Below are 20,505 nucleotides of genomic sequence, written 5' to 3' on the forward strand. Positions count from 1 at the left end.
GGATGACAGATATCCCATGTTTATTAAGCAACATTGTTTCTTGATTATTGTTATAATGTGTCACCGAGAGGGCCGCCTTTTTCTATTAACATTGTTTGACATTTCTTCGCTCGATGATAAGAGAGAACGAAAAGACGCGGCGTGGCCGGTTGTCAGCGCTGAGAGCTCGGAAAAAAGGGTGACTTTGTTTCTGAGGCGGTCAGTGGCTCTACTCATCATCCTTTCATCTGCGTCTGGCTTTTCTGAACTTGGTGCCGAGCCTGTCAGGGCCACACCTGTAATGGAGGGACCTTTAGCCCCGCGCTGCTCGCTCCCTCACACGGCTGCCCTCAGACTCCGGTTCTTGCCCCTGCCGATGCCCCTGAGAGTGGCCACCACCCCAGCTGTTAGCTTCATTCTAATGCGCTCTGAATAATATTAAAGCCAAATCATTTGAATTTATTAATACGGACGGGCCCCTAAGAGAGATACTGTTAAAGGCCAGTGACTTAATTTAAGCTGCATAGGCTATCCCCGCACACTTGATGTATTGCAATAAATTACGGCTTTGTGTCATCGAGCGTAAATACGCCCACTGTATAAATGTACAAACGGCGGCGGGCGCCCTAAGGGCTGAATTGCAGTCCTGACTTTATAATACAATTAATATTATTTCCCCTACTGTATGTAATCTTTGTTCTCCATGTTGGCAGGTCTTTGTTTATCTACATACGCTGTTGACATCCACTGTGGTTTTACTCTTTGAGTACCAAAGGGAGTGGGGCAGTTTAAGGATGTAACGCCCCCCCAACCACCCGTGCAAAGCAAAAACATTCAGCCTTGTTATTTGATCTCATTAGTTTGCGATTCGAGGAAAGTCCTGAATGGTATTGGTTTCAGAGCTTCGTGTCTGACCTTTACGTTCTCAATACAGAGAAGCCAAGCCCCTCTGCTACACCACAAATCTCAGTTGTGTTTTTATTTTGACTTGCTTGCAAAATAGTGAAATAACACGACACCTATTCGTGAACGCAAAGCTTTAGCTTATAAGGAACACACATCTGCGGCGGGTGGGTCATTTCACTTTAACGAAAGCATCCGTGTACAGCAATAATTGTGGATGAGGTTCTGAACGGGGGCATCCGTATTCAAATGAGGCTCGTCTGGCGCGCCTTCTGAAAGATAATGCGGCACACCTGCGAAGGAAGAACTGCTGCATTCTCACTCGCAGTATTTGGCACATTTTACTTTGACGCCTGCTTCGGGGCTGCATATCAAAGCAGTGACTGCTTACCAAAAAAAAAAAAAAAACAGGTTGTAGGGGTCCTTGCGCACAGTCTGCCCATGGTGCTGCCTGAAGGACTACCATGGAAACAAGGAGTGCGACAGGCTCTGGGGGACCTGCCACAGCTGCAGGCACTTCCTTTCTGACAGCCTGATGAAGACATCAGCTCCATGCCGAGCAAAACAACAACTATTGAGGGACAAAAAAAGAGAGAGAGAGAATGATGCAAGCAGTGTTAACTGCTGTATGGATGAAATGTTCATTAGTGAGCTTGTGGAACATACAAGAATCTATTCAGAGACCATATTGCCGGTTTAGTAATCTATAGAGATTTAGTCCCAGGAGACAGAGGCAAAACTGATCATTTTTTAAACAATTGTGTTTTGTCTATTTTGGAAAAGTTATTTCCTTAACATTGTAATTATAAACCTAGCACTGTAAAGTTTACCTGATGTGTCCTACACTGTAAAAAAAATCTGTAGAAATTTGCAGCTGGGTTGCCGGTAACTTACCGTAGATTTAAATGTATGTTATTACTGGCAACATTTTGTTCAAAGTTAAATGAACATTAAACATTTACAAGTCTTTGTCTTTACAGAATAAAACTAGAAAAACAGCATCAAGCAAAACATTCTGGGAAACAAAATCTGAAGCCAAAAAAGTTTGATGATGATTTCTGGTTCCCAGAATGCTTTGCATGAGGCTGTTATTGTATAGTTTTATTCTGTAAAGATAAAGACTTGTTATTATTTAAAATTTATTCAACTTTGAACAAACTTTTGCCAGTAAATAACATAAATTTAAATCTACGGTAATTTACCGGCAACCCAGCTGCAATACCATTGTAATTTCTACAGATTTTTTTACAGTAAACATGTATATTTGATGAATACAGTCATGACAATACCAGTTTATAGTAACAAATAAAGTTAGCTCTGTAGATATTATTCATGAATAAAGGTAAAAAAGAATGCAATTTAGTGTTAATCAGTGTGGGGGAAAGTTCATTTTAAAAGTAATGTATTACAATATTAAGTTATTCCCTAAAAAAGTAACTAATTGAGTTACATTTCATTGAAAGTAATACTTACGGTACTTTACTTTTTCTCACTTGATCTCTTTCAGGCCTTGCAGGTGTTTTATGACTGAGAAGTTCTGCATTCAGAAATTGCATATTTCCATTGCAAAAATGTCAAGGTCTGGTCTGCCATCTTTGTTTCTTCTCGCTGAGGCGTGCACGTATAGAGTGCGTAACATTCAGTTTAATTCAGTACATCATTTTTTTATCAACTTAATTAAACTGAAAAGTAACTCACATTAATTTTGAAAAAAAACAAACAAACTCAAATATTGCGTACATTTATAAAGTAATGCGCTACTTTACTCGTTACTTCAGAAAAGTAATATTATTACGTAATGCACGTTACATGTAATGCGTTACCCCCAACACATTTGTTAATACACAAAATTGGAATAAATAAACATTAAATGGGTGGTTCAATGGTATTTCATGAATACCGACTTATTAACACAGTTATAGAGTTGTTTCCTCATGCAAAGTGTTAAAAAAGCAGTTGGGCATGTTACAGAGTATTTCTGTGCCGAATGCACTTTGCCAAGGTTTGTACAAGATTCGGAAAGTTTTTATTGATTACCGGTCCAGGTGACATTTCAGGGGTTTCTCTACGTATCACTTATTTATATGGGCACTTCCCTCTGAAAACCCCGCCCACCCGTCAAGCAGCGGGAGACACTAGAACTTACAAACATCCTATCACGCGACACAGCTTTGTTTAATTTCAAAACTCAACAATGGCACGAAAGAAGAAGTGGGTTTTTGGATGTAAAGAGAAGAAAGTCAGCCTTATGAAAACAATGGATATAGTTTGTTTATCTGGGGTAGCAGCGGAGTTTTGCGTGTGTATTTGATGGGCTGGATTTCATTGAAAAGTCCCAACCGGGTCATGACGAGTTGCACACGGTAAGTAAGACTTCTGTCTTATGTTGGAAATAGCCGCGTGTATATTATATAAATGACACAAACATGTAGTGAATCATAAGTTAAACAGTGTTGAATAGTGTTGCATGACTTATACTCGCTCCTCCCGCGGTAGTAACTCCTCCTTCTTCATTTATTCGTACTTTATTGGAAAGAATCAGTAAAGCTAATATTTCTTTTATAAATCTGATTAAACTAAAGACTCTTCGGAGATATAAAGGATATAATACTACTCTATAGGTACTCCAGATTAACATCAGAAATGCAGAAACGGCGTGTGTTATGTGAGCTTTAATAGCTGTTTAGTAAGCATTCAAAGGCAATGCAATGCAAGGAATTTATATAACAAACACAGAATAAAGACTTTGCCCCACACAACACTGCATGCTTTAAAAAATACTAATTTTATTTCTTTGGCGTACTTTTCAAATGCCTGAAACGTCATAGTATATTTTTTATAATATAAAATAAATTATAAAAGTATACCAGTTTTCAAAAAAGCTATTCGCAATAGTAGTAAAAATAAAAAATGCAAGCCCTCAAACTCAGTGATGAATGCCATCTAGTCCTTATTTAAAAGATATAATAATCGCCAGCCTCTCATTTCATTCGGGTTATGTGGACTTTTTCAAGTCCTAAATTTCTGAAAAACCCCTGTTCTCCTCCAGCATAAACACTTCACACCCACTTAGAGGCTTGCTTTCAAGTTTTGGTGCTAACCTGATGACTAGAGCTTTCCTCCAAGCATTGTTTAATTGGTTTCACCTCACGCAGACATCTGATGGGGTCTCATTTACTAAGCTAAGGGACGCCTCCTTGCTCCCCCTCTCCGTGGCCCTCCGGTGGAGTCGGGGTGCGGGCAGAAAGGATGGAGTTTGTGTGTGGGATTTCTCGCGTCAGAGGGTCACCTCCACTCCCCCTCGCTTTGAAACGGACCCCTGGTGGCAGCTCCTGGGAGAGAGCCGTGATGTCTCTATCAGACTGTCAAAAGAGATAGCCCCAGGCTCCAGCAGGTCCCTTAGAGCCAATCAAACTCTTCACGCCACAGCAACCGATGCTCCTTCAGTACCAAACTGCAGAGGAGTGAATAGAAAGAAAGGGAGGGGCCAGGCTTGGATGCTGAGCGCTCCAGTCAGTCTGAACGAACTCCCTGAGCTAGGGTCTAGGGCTCATCTGTATGGTAAAAATCCAGACAGGATGACTTTTTTACAAAGCGTCTTCTTTTAGTTATTTATATATATCGGTGAGCGAGAGAACGCAACGTGGAGACTTGGAGTTTTGTTGGATAAAAATGTATGTGTGAATGCCAGTGAAGAACATTATCACTGACAAAGCACTCACTACTGTATGAATTTAATTAATGTTAATATTCGGATAATAATCAAAGCTGTCAATGTCCACATTCAAGATGCATCACTTTGGGCATTTTGCTTTCTACAAAAACGACACTCGTAGAGGAGAGCGTGGAATATGTCTGTAATATGAATAAGTAAGTTGATGAGGCAGGAAATCTCCATTTGCTGTACTTGAAGCCCCATCACTGGTGCTAACACTACAGACTGATGGGTCTAGTAGAGAGCCATTAGGCACTGAAGGTGATTTTAATGAAAATGGGAAACACTAAGTGCGGGTATGGAGTGTATATACACACTCACACTCGGTCTATTTATGTGAGATGAGCTCTCTCATCTGGACCTTGTTATTGTCAGTGAACTACAAAAGCGGTGCATTAGCTGACTGCTCTGGACACCCAAAGACTTTGATGTATCCTCCACCAGCAGAGCTAAACAGTGACCAACATCCTCTTCTGAAGCGTGGGATGAGTGATAATGCGGCCGCGTATTCTCACAGAGGGCATCCTTCACAACCAACGCCATGTTAGAGAAGAAAAACACACTTAAGAAGTCAAACTTTTAGTTATCGTCTTTATTTTAGCTGCTGCGTAAATATAAAAAGTGGACGACTGGGGAGAAGTTAAAAATCGTGGCAATCACAATGCATTTACAATAATAAATGATCTAAAGTTGCTTGAATACAGAACTATTACATAAATATTTTACCCTCATTTGAATATTCTGCTGTAGACAGTCACAAAGTACAGGAATCATGGTGCTATTATTTTCTTTTGTTAAATGAACCAGAATGTGGTCTGTAAAAAGACATTAATATATGAATAGTATGGCACAAGTCATTTGTTTGCTGGTATTTCAGTGTGACCACATGCGGAGTCTGGCGTAGCCCGACTTTACCATCATATGTTCAGACACTGTGACCATTTGAGTAACTGAGGGCCAAAGGCCCTGTCAAAAGGGGCCTCTCTTTCTCTCTCACACACAGATATATACACACACACACACACACAAATATATACACACACATACACAACCACAAAGTCAAATGAATACACCTTTGTGGAAACGCGGATGGCTTCATACAAGGGCAAGTTCCACTCTCACAGGGCATTATGACTTAAACAGACCGTGTCTTGAAACGTCGTCCGCTCCTTTCATCCGACACGTCCGTCGGGTTTCAGCGCAAACGTTTCTTTTTCGCCGGGCCCTGGTTGCCGAGCTCGACTCTCAGCTCGCTGTACTGCACCTGTAAAAACAAACAGCTCTTTGGTCAGAGGCAGGTAATCGGAGCTGAGCCCTGCTCACGATAATGGCTCCCCTGAGGAGAGCTGGTGCAGGGGGAAAGCCAGGCGGGCGAAGCTGTAATGAATCATTTTTTAAACACAGGAGCAGAGGGGATTAATCACAAGGAGGAAAGATTTGAAAAGTCAAGGGTTCCTTACCGACACAGCGGTGACTACACCACCCCCAACTATAAGGAAACTATGCTAAAGGAACACGTGGATTGGTCGAGCAGGCCTCTGCTGTCTTAGGTCCTTGCGAGCCGAGGAGTTTGCGAGTTGTGTCCTTCCTCGGAAAAGTTTGTTCGAGACTAATTATAGCATGTTGTAGGCAGAAGGAAGTGCTTGCACGGCTCATACCGGGGCAGTGCGGTTACAGATGATCTCACGGTTCCTCCGCTGAACACGCTGTGTACTTTACTTTCATGACGACCTTCACCTCCGACCCAAGTTCACCCCCTGCTAAAGCTGAGTTTTACTGAGCTATGAGAGACCGAATAATAACACATCCACAGTAATGCTATTACACTACAATGAAACATATTTAAAGGGGACATTTCAAAATGTAAAATAAATCTTTGGTGTCACCAGAGTACATACGTGACGTTTTAGCTCAAAATACCATATAGATAATTTATTATAGCATGTTAAAATTGCTACTTTGTAGGTGTTTAATGTGTCCCTTTAAAGGGATAGTTCACCCAAAAATGAAAACAATGTCATCAATGACTCACCCTTATGTTGTTCCAAACTCAAGACCTCCGTTCATCTTCGGAAACACAGTTTAAGATGTTTTATATTTAGTCTGAGAGCTTTCTGAGCCTCCATTGAAAATCAAGTAACGGTATACTGTCCATGTCCAGAAAGGTAATAAAAACATCATCAAAGTAGTCCATGTGAGTCAGTGGGTCAGTTAGAATGTGTTGAAGCATCAAAAATAAATTTTGGTCGAAAATAACAAAAATTACGACTTTATTCAGCATTGTCTTCTCTTTTGCGTCTGTTGTGAAGCACATGCGCAAGACTTAAGTCATGTGACTGCAGTGATGCGAATGACGTGTTATCCTCAGACATGTTTGCTACGTTTTTTTTTCAAACTTACAGCGTGCGTCTCCCTCAGACTGTAAACAAAGCTTGGGCACACAAAAAAAAACCCAAATGGGGCGCACCAGATAACACGTCAGTCGCGTCGTACGTCATCCGCGTCACTGCAGTTACGTGACTTTAGTCTCGCGTATGCGCTTCACAACAGACGCGGAAGAGAAGACAATGCTGAATAAAGTCGTAATTTTTGTTATTTTTGGACCAAAATGTATTTTTGATGCTTCAACACATTCTAACTGACCCACTGATGTCACATGGACTACTTTGATGATGATTACCTTTCTGGACATGGACAGCAGACCCTACATAGATTTCCAATGAAGGGTCAACAAGCCTTCGGACTACACATAAATCATCTTAAACTGTGTTCCGAAGATGAAAGAAGGTATCACGAGCCTGGAACAACACGAGGGCGAGTCATAATTGACATTATTTTCAGTTTGGGGTGAACTATCCCTTTAAATGCAAATGAGAAGATGAAATGCAAACACTGATCACCAAGATGGTGGTTGGTTGAAATTGAAACTCAATTGTGCTTTCAATTATTATTTTTTGTCTCTCTCACACTAAATGGCAGTGCCGTGGTTGGATAGTGCAGATTAAGAAGTGGAATTATTATAATAGGATCCCCTTTTGACATCACAAGGGGAGCCAAATTTAAATTACCTAATTTATCATATGCTTGCAAAGAATGGTTTACCAAAACTAAGTTACTGGGTTGTTTATTTTCACATTTTCTAAGTTGATAGAAGCACCCAATTATAGCACTTAAACAAAAGTCCGATTTTCATGATATGTCCCCTTTAAAGCTACCGTAGTCACCGTAATCAATAAAAATAGGTTGGTGTTAGGCTCACCTGACCCTGATCCGAAATGTACCCATACACACGACATCTCTTCTCTTCTACTAGACCACAATTCAGTCAGAATAGTATAAACAATTAAATACAGTATGTGTCCAAATCCTTTTCTTGTTTGTTTCTCTCTCTCCAAAACAATAACTTGAGGTGTGTACTGTATATCTGTATAGTAGAGACTGCAAACTAATTACCAGGCCCTGATTATGAGAATGGGAGATGGAGCACACAGGAACAAAGAGAGCCGAACTGCTTCAGAACATGAAACTGTCCTCAGAACTGACAGATGCTGGTTATTTTAGGACAGAGGGCCGCCGTATGAAGTCCAGTTTTGAGGGTTTGCGTTTGAAGAACCGCGCTGGCACTAATTGCCAAGTCATTTTCAGAGCCGCGAGACAGGAGTCAGTCTGAGCTTTCTCTAAGGTGTTGTTTATTCGTGTCTGCCCATTTTTAGCATAAAGGTTCGGACATGAGAAACAGATTTGGCTCGGCAGTGGATCAGAATACCTTGGTATGGTTAATGACAGAAAACATTCAGCACGCTGTATTACTGGTGTTTTCCTTTTTGAATGTGGCATATTTTGACATTTTGTTTTGTGAACGACCGTTCTGTCTTCATATTTTCGGTGTGTTCCATTTAAATGAACAGCAGGCAGTTCATTCAACCACGAAAACAAACTTCAAAAGGCTTAAAAACTCAGCGACGGTTTCCATCTTGTTTTGCCAACTTGCTGCTCCACATGCCAAAACCAGTGTGTCATGCTGGCATCATCCAAGCACACAGACATATGTTAATGTAAAGTTGCAGAGGTTCGTCCCGAGAGATTCAATGGCTCGGGCTAGCCGGTCTTCTGCTAAGTATTGATTAGAGTTTAATAGCATTGTTGATGGAGGGCAGCATCCTGCTCAAAATCCTTCACGACAGCACATCCCGACTTCAGGCTCCGACAGACCTCTCTCAGCGCTGGGCTGTACATCCACAGGCTTGTGATGTAACCCTGAATGACATATCAGCCATGGATAATGTTTCATCACATATGGCGCCCAGCAGGACGGCGTTGGCTCAACACTTCATTATTCGAGTCCTCCAACCTGATGTGACGGGCCGCCGCACTGTCAGTGTGCAGACACCGACCCCTTAGCCAATCTCTGAACCCTCAACAGCATCCTTCTTTTATCACAGGCCGACAAAACTGATAATCAGGGACAAGGCTGCAGCGATACGACCGAGGACAGATCAGAGCGGACCCCATTCAGGCAGCCGAGTGACTCTATCAAGACATGCTGGGAAATAATTGGGTCGGGGGCCGTCTTTAAAGGCGCGAGTCCATTAATAATCAAACACAGCCAGAGGAAATATCCTGGGTAACACTTGGGAATTCTGTTAGAGCAAATAATGCAGACATCTTCAGGGAATTGCTTCCCTGTCTCTTTTCCTCCCTCCCTCCTTCTCTGAATGTAAAACTGGACCCTTACCTTTTGAACATCAGAAGGGACCCTCTTGAGAAAATCCAGTATTTCATTATTGTCAATGGCATATGGGTTGCGAAGCTTCTTGGTAAATTTGTTAACACCTGTGAAAAAACAAACGTACATTAATAAACTTATCCACCGCACCTGCTGGTATCTCACTGACAACAGAGAGCGAAAACTGTGACCTGGCAAACATTTGTCTTATTTGTTTAACATTTGAATTGCATGTAAACATACAGTAGAAGCTACATGGTCAATAATATTGCTATATTTGCGACTTTTTTCAAAACCAGGAAAAACCAAAATTTTCCAAGTTTCCCCATCCCCTGTGATAAGCAGGTCCACACAGAACTCTGTTAACGAAATTTAATAGAAAACATTTCTAAACTAGAGCCCGCTGCTGTTCGTTGCGTGTTGCCAATGCGGCTTGTTAAGACAGAAACTGATTTAAAAGCTGCTGCTTTTATCGGCGCTTGCCGCAGAGAGCCATGCTCGTAGAAACGGCAAGATTTTTGGGTATGCAAGAACCGCGCTCGGTTGTCTTTGGTCCGTTTGTAAACAGTCCATGTTTTGATGCTTTCTGTATGTCTGCTATTGAAAATGAACTAGTCGCCTGCCTTAAAGGTTTTTTTTGTATTTAATATTTAATAATACTGTATATATCATCACGCGGGCCGGATTGGACACTTCTGTGGGCCGGGTTCGGCCTGCGGGCCGTATGTTTGACACCCCTGCTTTTGGCTAAATTAAATATTTCCATTACTAACAAGAGTGACGTTCTGTATATTTCGACAAAAACAATGCAAACAATATAAAAAGTATGGTTGTTGTGCAAAATTAATTTATAATATTTGCATAAAGTATTTTGCACACAAAAGCTTAATGGGGAACGTTTTAAAATTAATTTTAAAACAAACCGCAATGTTCAATTCATTCAATAATTTATTTTTCATTATTCACTACGTGATTAAATAATTAAATTCATTAAGTCATTAAATTGAAATGCTTATAAGAATATAAACTGTTCAATTAAACTGCCACCGTTTTCTGTTGTGTACGCTTGAAAATTTATCTTAATAGGTCTGAAACATTAACCTCTAATTGACCTTGTGGGCATTAACATTGTAAAAAACTGCTGTCGCTCGCTCTCCATCTTTCTTACTGTACTGTACATTCAACATCAAACTTTCACAAAACGTCAGTGAGTACAAGTCTGCGCCCGATGGCAGATCGTGTTCATGATTCTGATCAGCTGTCACAGGTTGAGTTGTGAAAATGGATCACTTTTTAAATAGCTTTTGTCATGCGTCAGTAAAGGAGGTTCACGCTTACAAATCTGACAGTAAAATGTGCTTGTTTCTGAAATGCCTCTGCATGATTTCCATTGAAAGGAAAGTGGAGACAGCCTAACAGTGGCAATGGAGTATCACGCGTGATCGGGTGATAAGACTACACATGGTAACACACTTACCCCAGAGTAAAACTAGGTACCGCAGCGGGATGAAGTACAAAGCAACAGTGGCCAGAAACAGAACCAGGCAGGCCAGGAAAGACAAGAACCGTACAGACCAGTTGAACGTGCTGTTAAAGAGACACAATTTCAGTTAATGTTTATACATTGTATATGTGAATAAATACACTGTAAAAAAATATTTGCTGCCTTAAATATTATTGTTTAAGCAACTCAGATTTACAAGTCATTTCAAGGGGAGAACCGGGGTGAAAGTAACTCAGGACGTAAGAAAGAGATTTTTCTCAGAGCCCTGATTACATTTGCATTCCAAACTATGATAGCATCTTTAGCATGTAACCCTTTACAGAGCTGACAAATATTTTGTCGACTTGTTTTCGACTATGAATAGTACATTTCGTTTTTTTTCTTATAACGCGTTGGTTTCTCGTTTCATGTGTTACACTACTGATCAATCTGCATTAAGAATTTATATTATGCTAATTAAATTTAATTTTCATACTGTTTAATTTTAATTTTTTTCAAGTTCAAGTTCGTACTGTTGGGTTGCTTTAGAAACATTTGATGAAACTGAAATTTGAAATGAAAATGCTATTTAATTATTTTTTTGCCAAAAAAAAAGTTTGCATAGGCCATAGTCAGGTATATTTACTAAAAACAAGTGTAACACAAAAATCTATCTTGTTATGTTGTGTTAACAACAACAATGCACTACTTATGTTCAAAGTGAAATGCTAAAGTCGTTTTACATCTGAAGAGTTTCATTGCAAAACGAAATTTTCAGAAATCTCATTTTTGGTTGTGCATTCCAATATCAATTCAACTGCAGTTGGTTTGTTTTGATTTAAACCAAATACAGCTAAGTAGCACCATAAAACAAAATAATAACATGATAACATGATAATAAACATGTTTGTTTTGACAAAAAAAATCTTGTTTTGCAACAAAACTTTTCATTTGTTTAAAATTTCACCTGGTATTGATAGACCACACTTGTGAGTTATTGACCACAGCAAAAATATATCTCTGTCTAAAACATTATCTTTTAAAATATTTTTTTTTCTGAAAAATGGTACTTTAACCACTGCTCTCCTCTACTATTATTTATCTTGACAAGAGATAAAGTTGACATATTTTAACTATATTTTATAAGTTATAACAACTCATCTCTAGTCAAGATAAATAATAGTAAGTTGAAATGAATCTAAGTTGATTAAACAAAACAATTTAAAGCAGCAAACAATTTTTTAAAGTGTCTCCATAATATACAGTTCATCATCATCATGTACAGTATTCAAATGTTTATATACATTTTGGAGAATTATTTTGAAAAAAAATAAAATAAAAATATCATTAAGTTTTAATTTAGTGTTGCCCAAATAAAGCTATTTACATGCAATATAGCCCATTAAAACAAAATTCATATTTCCCCCTTGTATGACCATCAATCTTTGAAATTCTGCTTTGATTTACACAAAAATCACATAACAGTTTCAGTGAACGTATCCTTAAGGAGCCAAAGGAATGCTCAGTGTTAGCTACTATTATTATTATTATGCTAAACCTCTTCTGCAACCGGTGTGTAAACATATAAGAACAACTGCATTTGTCCTCAAGAAGAGGTATAAAAATATGTTTCTTACTTTTTTACTCTTTCACCAATGCAGGCCACTTCATCTAAAGTGTTTTGAACTGTTAGCACAATTTCTTGAACCATGTGAATTTTTTCCATCAGTCCTCTTTTCTCTGATTCCTGAGGGGAAAGAAAAAAGACAGTCACTGATGAGGGAAGTCAGCTGCTAGAAGCCCACAAAGGAAAAGCAGTTTATTTCAGAGTGCCATCACCAGTATTTCATCTAGTCAATGGCCTGTAATGAGCTCTAGCAACATCTCCTCGGAAGATAAGCAGAATGTGTCTGCCTCTCCGCCGGCTGTCACAGAACCGCAAGTATTTCAGCGTTCGTCGGACGCAAACAATAAAGGTGCATCACAATCAAAGTTTAAGCGGAGAGGGATGAAGATGTAAAAATGGCAATCAAAAAGCACGGAGAGAAAGGGACTCTGGAGTTCGAAAATACAGACGGCGCAATGCGCCGACATGTGAGGTCGTCTAATCCTCAAGTCTCTGCTGGGCAAGTCTTGGCACGTTTCCTGGGGTGCAAGCTTTTTCGAGTGCCAGTTTTTGGCATATGAAAGCGAAGAGTTGCCCACCTTATGGCGAGATTGAGTGCAGGGTTGATATCATTGGATTTAGCGTTTTCTATATCTGAGCTCATGGGAGAAAGCTTGCATTGTCTAAATGTAATCTTGTTATACACAGCAATGTTTTTACTTCTTGTAAGAGAGATGGGAAATCCCATTGCCTTCTTGTATTTGATGCATCACACAGTATTGGGTTGCAGCGTAATTCAGAGACATGGGCTAAATGGACTTTCGATGAAAAAATAAAGGGAAATTCTATTCCATTTTACTTAAAGAAGATTGCTAGGGTAATCTAACGTCCAAAGCAACATGATCACATCAGAGATTCCTCCAGAATAAGAGCCCATGAGTATACTTTTGGAAAAGAAGACGGGGAGAGAGAGAAAGAGAGAGAGAGCTCTCACATCAAAAGGAGGAAATAATGACAGGAATAATGACAGAAATAGAGCAAGCCAATATGGGGGTGGTGAGAATAAGAGGAATACGTGATAAAGCAGCGTATATGTTTGTGTAAGCGACTGTCCCTTGTGAGTCGGCCCCTGGGAAAGCTCAGCCCAGACTCCCCGCTGTCACTCTCCATTCAGCCCCAGACACAGGAAACCATAGGAAATCAGCCATGCCTCCACTCAACACACCCTGTCTACTGCAGCAGCACACAGCATGTCCTAACACAGAGACCGGGATATCAATCAAGCGAAAACCACCATGCCTTCTGCTATGATTCAGTTAAAACCTTTGCTTGTGTTTAAAATGTCAATGGAGGATGAAGTGCAGAAGAAGATTTATTATTTCAGCATATCAGCTGTGTTTGATATCAGCATAAAAATCTTTGCTCGGTGCATCCAAAAACTGTTCACAGTTTATTCTGCCGATCGGTATTCGTATGAGAACCAAAGGATCCCTTTATTCGTCTCCTTGAAGTCATTCATCTTTTTGCCTGTGTGCAAAAGGTGGAAGGGGATTTCAGCAGACGTAAATGATCCCGGCTACACGTCTACTGATTAGAAAACCTGTGTCTCAATTCGGATGAAATTGTCAAATAACTTACAGTATGTCGGCTTGTTATGGAACAGATTGCACAAAGGTAAACAAAAAGGGATGCTCGGCACAATCAAAATGCAGGGTTCATTTAACATTCTTTTAAATGACTAAATGGCATCAGATTTGAATAATCATTCAAAGCTGCTGTAAATATTCGTGACTTGCTGATTCCGCTATGGAATAACTGGAGGAATGTGTCTAAATAAAACACCTGCGTTATTGGCATCGCTCCACAAATGTGCTGCAAATGGGTTTCTTATAACTGATAAATGCTGTGCAAACAAGCACAAAACACCCGACGCTCCCAAATAGATGCGTCATAGGTTTGGAAAGCACAGTGATTATGACATCAATACTTTGTGTTAGAATGATGAGTGAGGAAAAAGTCAGTGTGACCCCCTCTCTCCAGACCTAAGAGCGTTGGGTGACCCCGTGCCATATGGGACACAGATCCACATTTTTTTAGTTTCTTTTTATATACCCTCTCGTTTTCTGATACGATTAAACCAGATCTGTCGCTCGACACAATTGATACCGAAAGCCAAAGGGATGTCTCACCACGATGTGTGATTTGTAAATTTCTCTCTTTTTCCCTCAGGACAGATTTGTGTTCAAAGATCAGATCTGTTGTGTATTATTTCTGCAGTATCGCAGCCTCTCCTATCAGCTTTCTTTAACTTCACTCCATCTAATCCACGCCATTCAGCTGCTGGTTTACATATTTGTTTCCTCCAGGGGAAAACACAGCGAAAGCAGGCGGTAATCGTAACCTTCCAAGAGGGGACGGCCTTTATCCTCATGTTAACCGAAGACTGGGAAAAAACACAGCCTTTGAAGTTATCAAATTTAACACCGGTCGCTCTTCAACCCGAAAACATTAGCCGTGATGACTTGGATAGGAAACGTAAAGCTACACTGTTTGATCTGCCTGCATGACACCGAACTCTAAAGTAAAAGTGAAAAAAAAAAAACGTAAAGAGACTTTGAAACAAGCCACCTTAAATTAGAGCTGACAACTTAAAATAAACACCGACATCTGGGTAATTAAATAAATGAAAGGAGATATTTCATTTACACAAGCTATAAAAGCGTGTAAAAACATGAACCGTTATGTTAGAGGAAAAATATAATTCAGTCTGATAATCAAAATAATATTAATAAAAATAAATAATGAATGAAAACATATAAAATAAAACTTTTAGGCTATAACACAAATAATAAAAAAAAGATTTTAATAGAAAACATTTTTAAATAAAAGTCATATAATTTTTTATGACATCAAACTCTGACATTCAACCCATATATTCTTACATGTAATGTATGTGCTTTTAATGTATTTCTTTCTTCAAGATATATTACAACGGTTTTTAGCTGCTGGGCGTAAGCTAATGTGCTTGCACACACACATCATGTGTTTCATCTGTGAATTATCTGCTTGGCTTGGACATGATTTGGAAGAGGGGTCTGTTTTTAACAGAGGGGTTTCTCTCAACAGATGACGTTAGCCTGCGGTCATCATAGCGGAATATATTGAGCACATTATGGATATGAATCCTAGGCCCTAGCTGTACAGCGCAGGGGTCAGCGCTCAGAGGCTTCGTGCTCTGCACTTCCGCATATCCAAGTCAAAAAGCAATAATACATTATCTTCCTGTTAACCCGTTCTTTACCGGACCAGACAGCTTATACTAAAGTGATTATGAGCCTGCTCTACCTCATTATAAATTAAATCAATACTCAGGATTAAGACTTTGACAATTGTGATTGCCAAACCGACACCCCCAAAAAAACGAGGCTGATGCATTCTTAAAACAATAAGGATTTTTATACTGTTTTTGTTAATGATTGAATATTTTAGGAATAATTGGATCTAAGCAGATTTGTTGAGAATTTGTAATTAGTCTAATGACTCGTCTTAAACATAAAAAATTTACCGGGGGACTTCAACTACAGTCCAGCCTCCCTATTTAGCCATGCCTGCTGCAAAATCCTTACAGTGCCTCTATTCCCCAGTGGAAGACAAACTTCAATTAATGATGCCTTTCTGTGCTTATTTCTGCGTTTCAAAGGACCACAGCAAAGCAACCAAATCCATTTGTCGTATGAGCGAGAATTCCCAGAGGACTGATGTGAGAGTACTAGAGGGAAAATGTGCTTGCTGAATCGTCTTGTCCCCATTTTAAACATTTACGCTGCATGCCTGAGTTAAATGCGGTATTTAAAGGTACAGTGTACAGTCCGGTTAAAGCAGCACCCCCGAGGACAGCTCAGTGGTTAATCAAAAACCACGCACGGAATCAAACAAATACCTTTTCGTCGTCGTCTTCGTCATCTACCGCAGAAATGCTCTCCTGCAAATAAAAAAGAAGAATGAGAGTTAGAGGGACCAAGATTGTGACACACGTGGGCAATGGTGCATTTTTTTAACAAACACCTTGTAATGAAACCTTCGCTTGTATGTACACCCCCATTGGGAGAGGCCCTGTTGCCATAGCAACTGCCTCTCGGGTGACCTCGCACAAAAGAAGGAGGTGAATGAGAGGGGCCTTACTCGCGCGAGCGATGTCACAACCAAGCAATCTCATTTCTTCACGACATAAACACATGCACACAATCACACACGTACCTGAAACCGAAAGGCAAACATTTAATCTCGGTTGTTGGGGGGCCTAAATCGTTTCCTATCAATCAACCCTGAACCTTTTTGGGTTTTGAATGCGCCCGTGGTGTGGAGCTGTGCTCCGTTTCTGCTAGGCCGAAGGGTTAGTGTGAGGTGCTTAAACGCTCGAGGAGAGAACATGGTGATAGTGGTACACAAAGAGCTGATGCATTCTGGGTCATTCTGAGAACACTGCGAAGATGGAGTTTGTTCAGATAGTGACTGCTTTGTTAAATCTCACTACACAAAAATCGAACACTTTGAAATCGTTGGATTCATAAGAATCATGGATCTAATTATTATGCATTTCAAATTAGATTAAATTAAAAAAACGTCTTGTACTTAATTTCTATACAGCGCTCTCGGATAACAAATTTTGATGGCTCAATTGCTGTCAAACTGTAAAGCCAACAACTGTCCCATGCAACTATTTTCTACATACAGTAGCTAAACATTTCACATAGTGATAAATTCATCTTAAAACAATATTTTATGTGCATTTATCAAACTGGTAAGTAACCATATAATAAACAGTGTGATTGATGTACACCAGGCTCTTTACATTACATTTATGCATTTGGCCGATGCTTTTATCCAAAGTGACTTAAAGTGCATTCAAGCTGTGTTCCTTGGAATCGAACCCTCAACCATTTGCGCTGCTAAAGCAATGCTTTACTAGTTAAAGGATTAGTCAATTTTCTAAAAAAAATTGCTGATAATTTACTCACCACCATGTCATCCAAAATGTTGATGTCTTTCTTTGTTCAGTCGAGAAGAAATTATGTTTTTGAGGAAAACATTCCAGGATTTCTCTCACCCTAATGGACTCCAATGGACACCAACACGCAACAGTTTTTATGCAGTTTAAAATTGCAGTTTCAAAGGACTCTAAATGATCTCAAACGAGGCATAAGGGTCTTATCTAGCGAAACGATTGTCATTTTTGGCAAGAAAAATAAAAAAGATGCATTTTTAAACCACAACTTCTCGTTTTCCTCCGGTCCTGTGACACGCCAACGCGACCTCACGTAATACGTCATCACATCAAGAGGTCACGGATGATGTATATCGAAACTTCGCCCCAGTGTTTACAAGTGTGGAGAAAGAGGACCATTACGACGTTGTAGGTGAATGATACTAATTAATGTCTTTGTGTCAGTTTATTGTTTAAAATGGTCCGCAAATGTGCGTTTTATATATGTAACATGTGACCTTTCCACTGCATTACGCAATTACGTGAGGTCACGCTGGCTCGTCACACAGCCGGAGGAAGAAGAGAAGTTGTGGTTTAAAAGTGCATATTTTTCATTTTTCTTGCCAAAAATGACAATCGTTTCGCTAGATAAGACCCTTATGCCTCGTTTTGGATCATTTAGAGTCCTTTGAAACTGCAATATTAAACTGCATTATAACTGTTAAGTGTTGGGGTCCATTAAAGTCCATTAAAATGAGAAAAATCCTGGAATGTTTTCCTCCAAAAACATAATTTCTTCTTGACTGAACAAAGAAAGACATCAACATTTTGGATTTGAGTAAATTATCTGGATTTTTTTTTAAAGAAAATGTACTAATCCTATAAACTACAGATATGCTGTACAATAGAAAGTGTTGAGGTTTTTTTAAGTGATTCCTGTCGATTCCAAAGCATCTGAGTCACAAGCACTGACTGAGTTATGAGGGACTGTTTTCAGTGCAGCCGAGTGGGCGAGATCACAGCACTCACCAAGTCCTGACTGTAGCTGGCCATGCCTGGTGTGATGTGAAAGTAGTTCCAGCCAATGAGCAGGAAGAGGAAGAGAGGCAACATGAACAGCTCCCAAAGCCACACTGTCACCACAAATATCTAAGAGAGACAGAAAGGGGTTATCAAACACGGTATGAGAATCGCAAACAGCACAGTTGGCGGTGCTGCCCACACACGCATTTCCTCTATCATGCATTTCCAAGAGTTTACATAGGAAAAAAACAACTCAGACTCGACACAGGGACTCTTAACCTCCTCTCGACGTGCAAAGCTGTATCTCCGTATCTCGCCAGATCCTCCAGCACTAGACGAGAGATTGTGCCAGCATCTGTGCGTTTGGTATAGGAATGGCAGAAATTTCATTATTTCGAAAAACCATTTGCATGGATTAACACTGTGCTGGTGGTGTGTAATTTGGATGTGATAGAACAGAGTGTGTGACAGGAGCGGGGCTCCCACATTTGCTCTGATGTACTGCATTTCAAATGCTTCCTGACTGCCTGACCGATAGCAAGCACATATGGCCGCTGGAGGGGCGTCAGTAGCGTTTTCCTGGCTTTTATTCGACGCAGAGAGACTGCGAATACCCAAGACCCCTGGTAGAAATAAGATGAATAATCCTTCAGAATTTCGTAAGAGAAATAGGTATTTCTTATGGTAAAACACCTGCAGCACAGCGCAGCACGCCACTAATTGGATGGTTAAATTTAAACCCGACTAGCGGCTACTTGCCGTCTCTGAGAAATAATCAGGCGATACGCTAAGGGATGACCGTAAAACGAGACATTCAGAGAAAACATAATTATAAAAATGCACTTTGCACATTATGATTCAACAAATCTGTAATATAACATCTGCATCTGAGTAGTCCATTTTGCGGGTATGTATTTATGTCAACAAATTTGATCAATGCACTGCTTCCAGCACAGTAAATAATCCTGCGATGCATGAATTATTAAATCACAAAGGAAAACAATATCTTGGTTTTTATTTTTTACCTCAAAGAGGAATATCATCATTCTTAATCTTTTGGTTTGTAAAATGATGGTTTAACATTTGGAATCCCCAATAAACAAATGAAGAGGTCATATACAAAACCCTCTATGTGCATCTGACATGTTTTCTTGTAAAACAATTCTTATCAGACTGCCAACAAAATGGTATTTCTGAATCGCCTGAGGCGGGGATTAAGTGGATTTGAAGCAAAAGTATTCGATGAAGGTATAATACGTGTCAAGGGCATTCGGTTAGTATCATTATCTCATTTTTGACGGAAAAAGCGGCCTTTGCATCTGAACTCCTCGGGTCTACTACACTGGACATATGTTGATGTCACATTTAAGGGACACTCCACTTTTTTTTTTAAATATGCTCCACTCCTCTAGAGTTAAACATTTGATTCTTACTGTTTTGGAATCCATTCAGCTGATCTCCGGGCATGGCGCTAGCACTTTTAGCATAGCTTAGCACAATCCATTGAACCTGACTAGACCACTAGCATCACGCCAAAAAAATATAACCAAAGATTTTTGATATTTTTCCTATTTAAAACTTGACTCTTCTGTAGTTACATCGTGTACTAATACTGACAGAAAATGAAAAGTTGCAATTTTCTATGCAGATATGGATAGGAACTATAATCTTTTTCTGGTGTAATAAGGGCGTAATCAAGGACTTTGCTGCTGTAACATGGCTGCAGCAGGCGTAGTAATATTACGCAGTGCCCCAAAATAGTCCCCTTGGTTACTTACAATAGCAGGGGACTATTTTGGTGAACTGCATAATATTATTATGCCTGCTGCCGCCATGTTAAAGCAACACTATGTAGTTTCCATGTAAAAATGACTTACAGCTCCCCCATGTGGTTGAAAAGCGCAACAGTGCCTGGTATCAGACACTCTTCTGCAGGCAGGGGGAGGGGCTGTGTTTCCTACCCTCCACTGCCACTTTCAGAGTGTGCTTGTAGCAGCTAGGAGGCTGCTCAGGTTGCAACAACAGTACAATTTGTCCAGTTAAAAGTTGTTCTATCACTGAAATAATTTTAGAGACATTATTTAAA

At 39.8% G+C, this 20,505-nt stretch overlaps 1 protein-coding gene across 1 annotated transcript in view; it reads right to left on the minus strand.

The window, feature by feature from the left end:
- Positions 1 to 5,171: 5,171 nt before the first annotated feature.
- Positions 5,172 to 20,505, minus strand: part of mctp2a (multiple C2 domains, transmembrane 2a) — a 52,216-nt gene continuing 36,882 nt past the window's right edge. Inside the window, exons 18-23 of the mRNA XM_055175005.2 lie at positions 18,426 to 18,545; positions 16,353 to 16,394; positions 12,444 to 12,553; positions 10,801 to 10,910; positions 9,333 to 9,430; positions 5,172 to 5,861 (exon numbers count right to left, since the gene is read on the minus strand). Of these exons, the coding sequence (XP_055030980.2) occupies positions 5,793 to 5,861; positions 9,333 to 9,430; positions 10,801 to 10,910; positions 12,444 to 12,553; positions 16,353 to 16,394; positions 18,426 to 18,545 (549 nt within the window). The 3' untranslated portion in view covers positions 5,172 to 5,792. The remainder of the gene's footprint in view (positions 5,862 to 9,332; positions 9,431 to 10,800; positions 10,911 to 12,443; positions 12,554 to 16,352; positions 16,395 to 18,425; positions 18,546 to 20,505) is intronic.

Source organism: Misgurnus anguillicaudatus, chromosome 15, assembly GCF_027580225.2.
Source record: "Misgurnus anguillicaudatus chromosome 15, ASM2758022v2, whole genome shotgun sequence".
Taxonomy (NCBI): domain Eukaryota; kingdom Metazoa; phylum Chordata; class Actinopteri; order Cypriniformes; family Cobitidae; genus Misgurnus; species Misgurnus anguillicaudatus.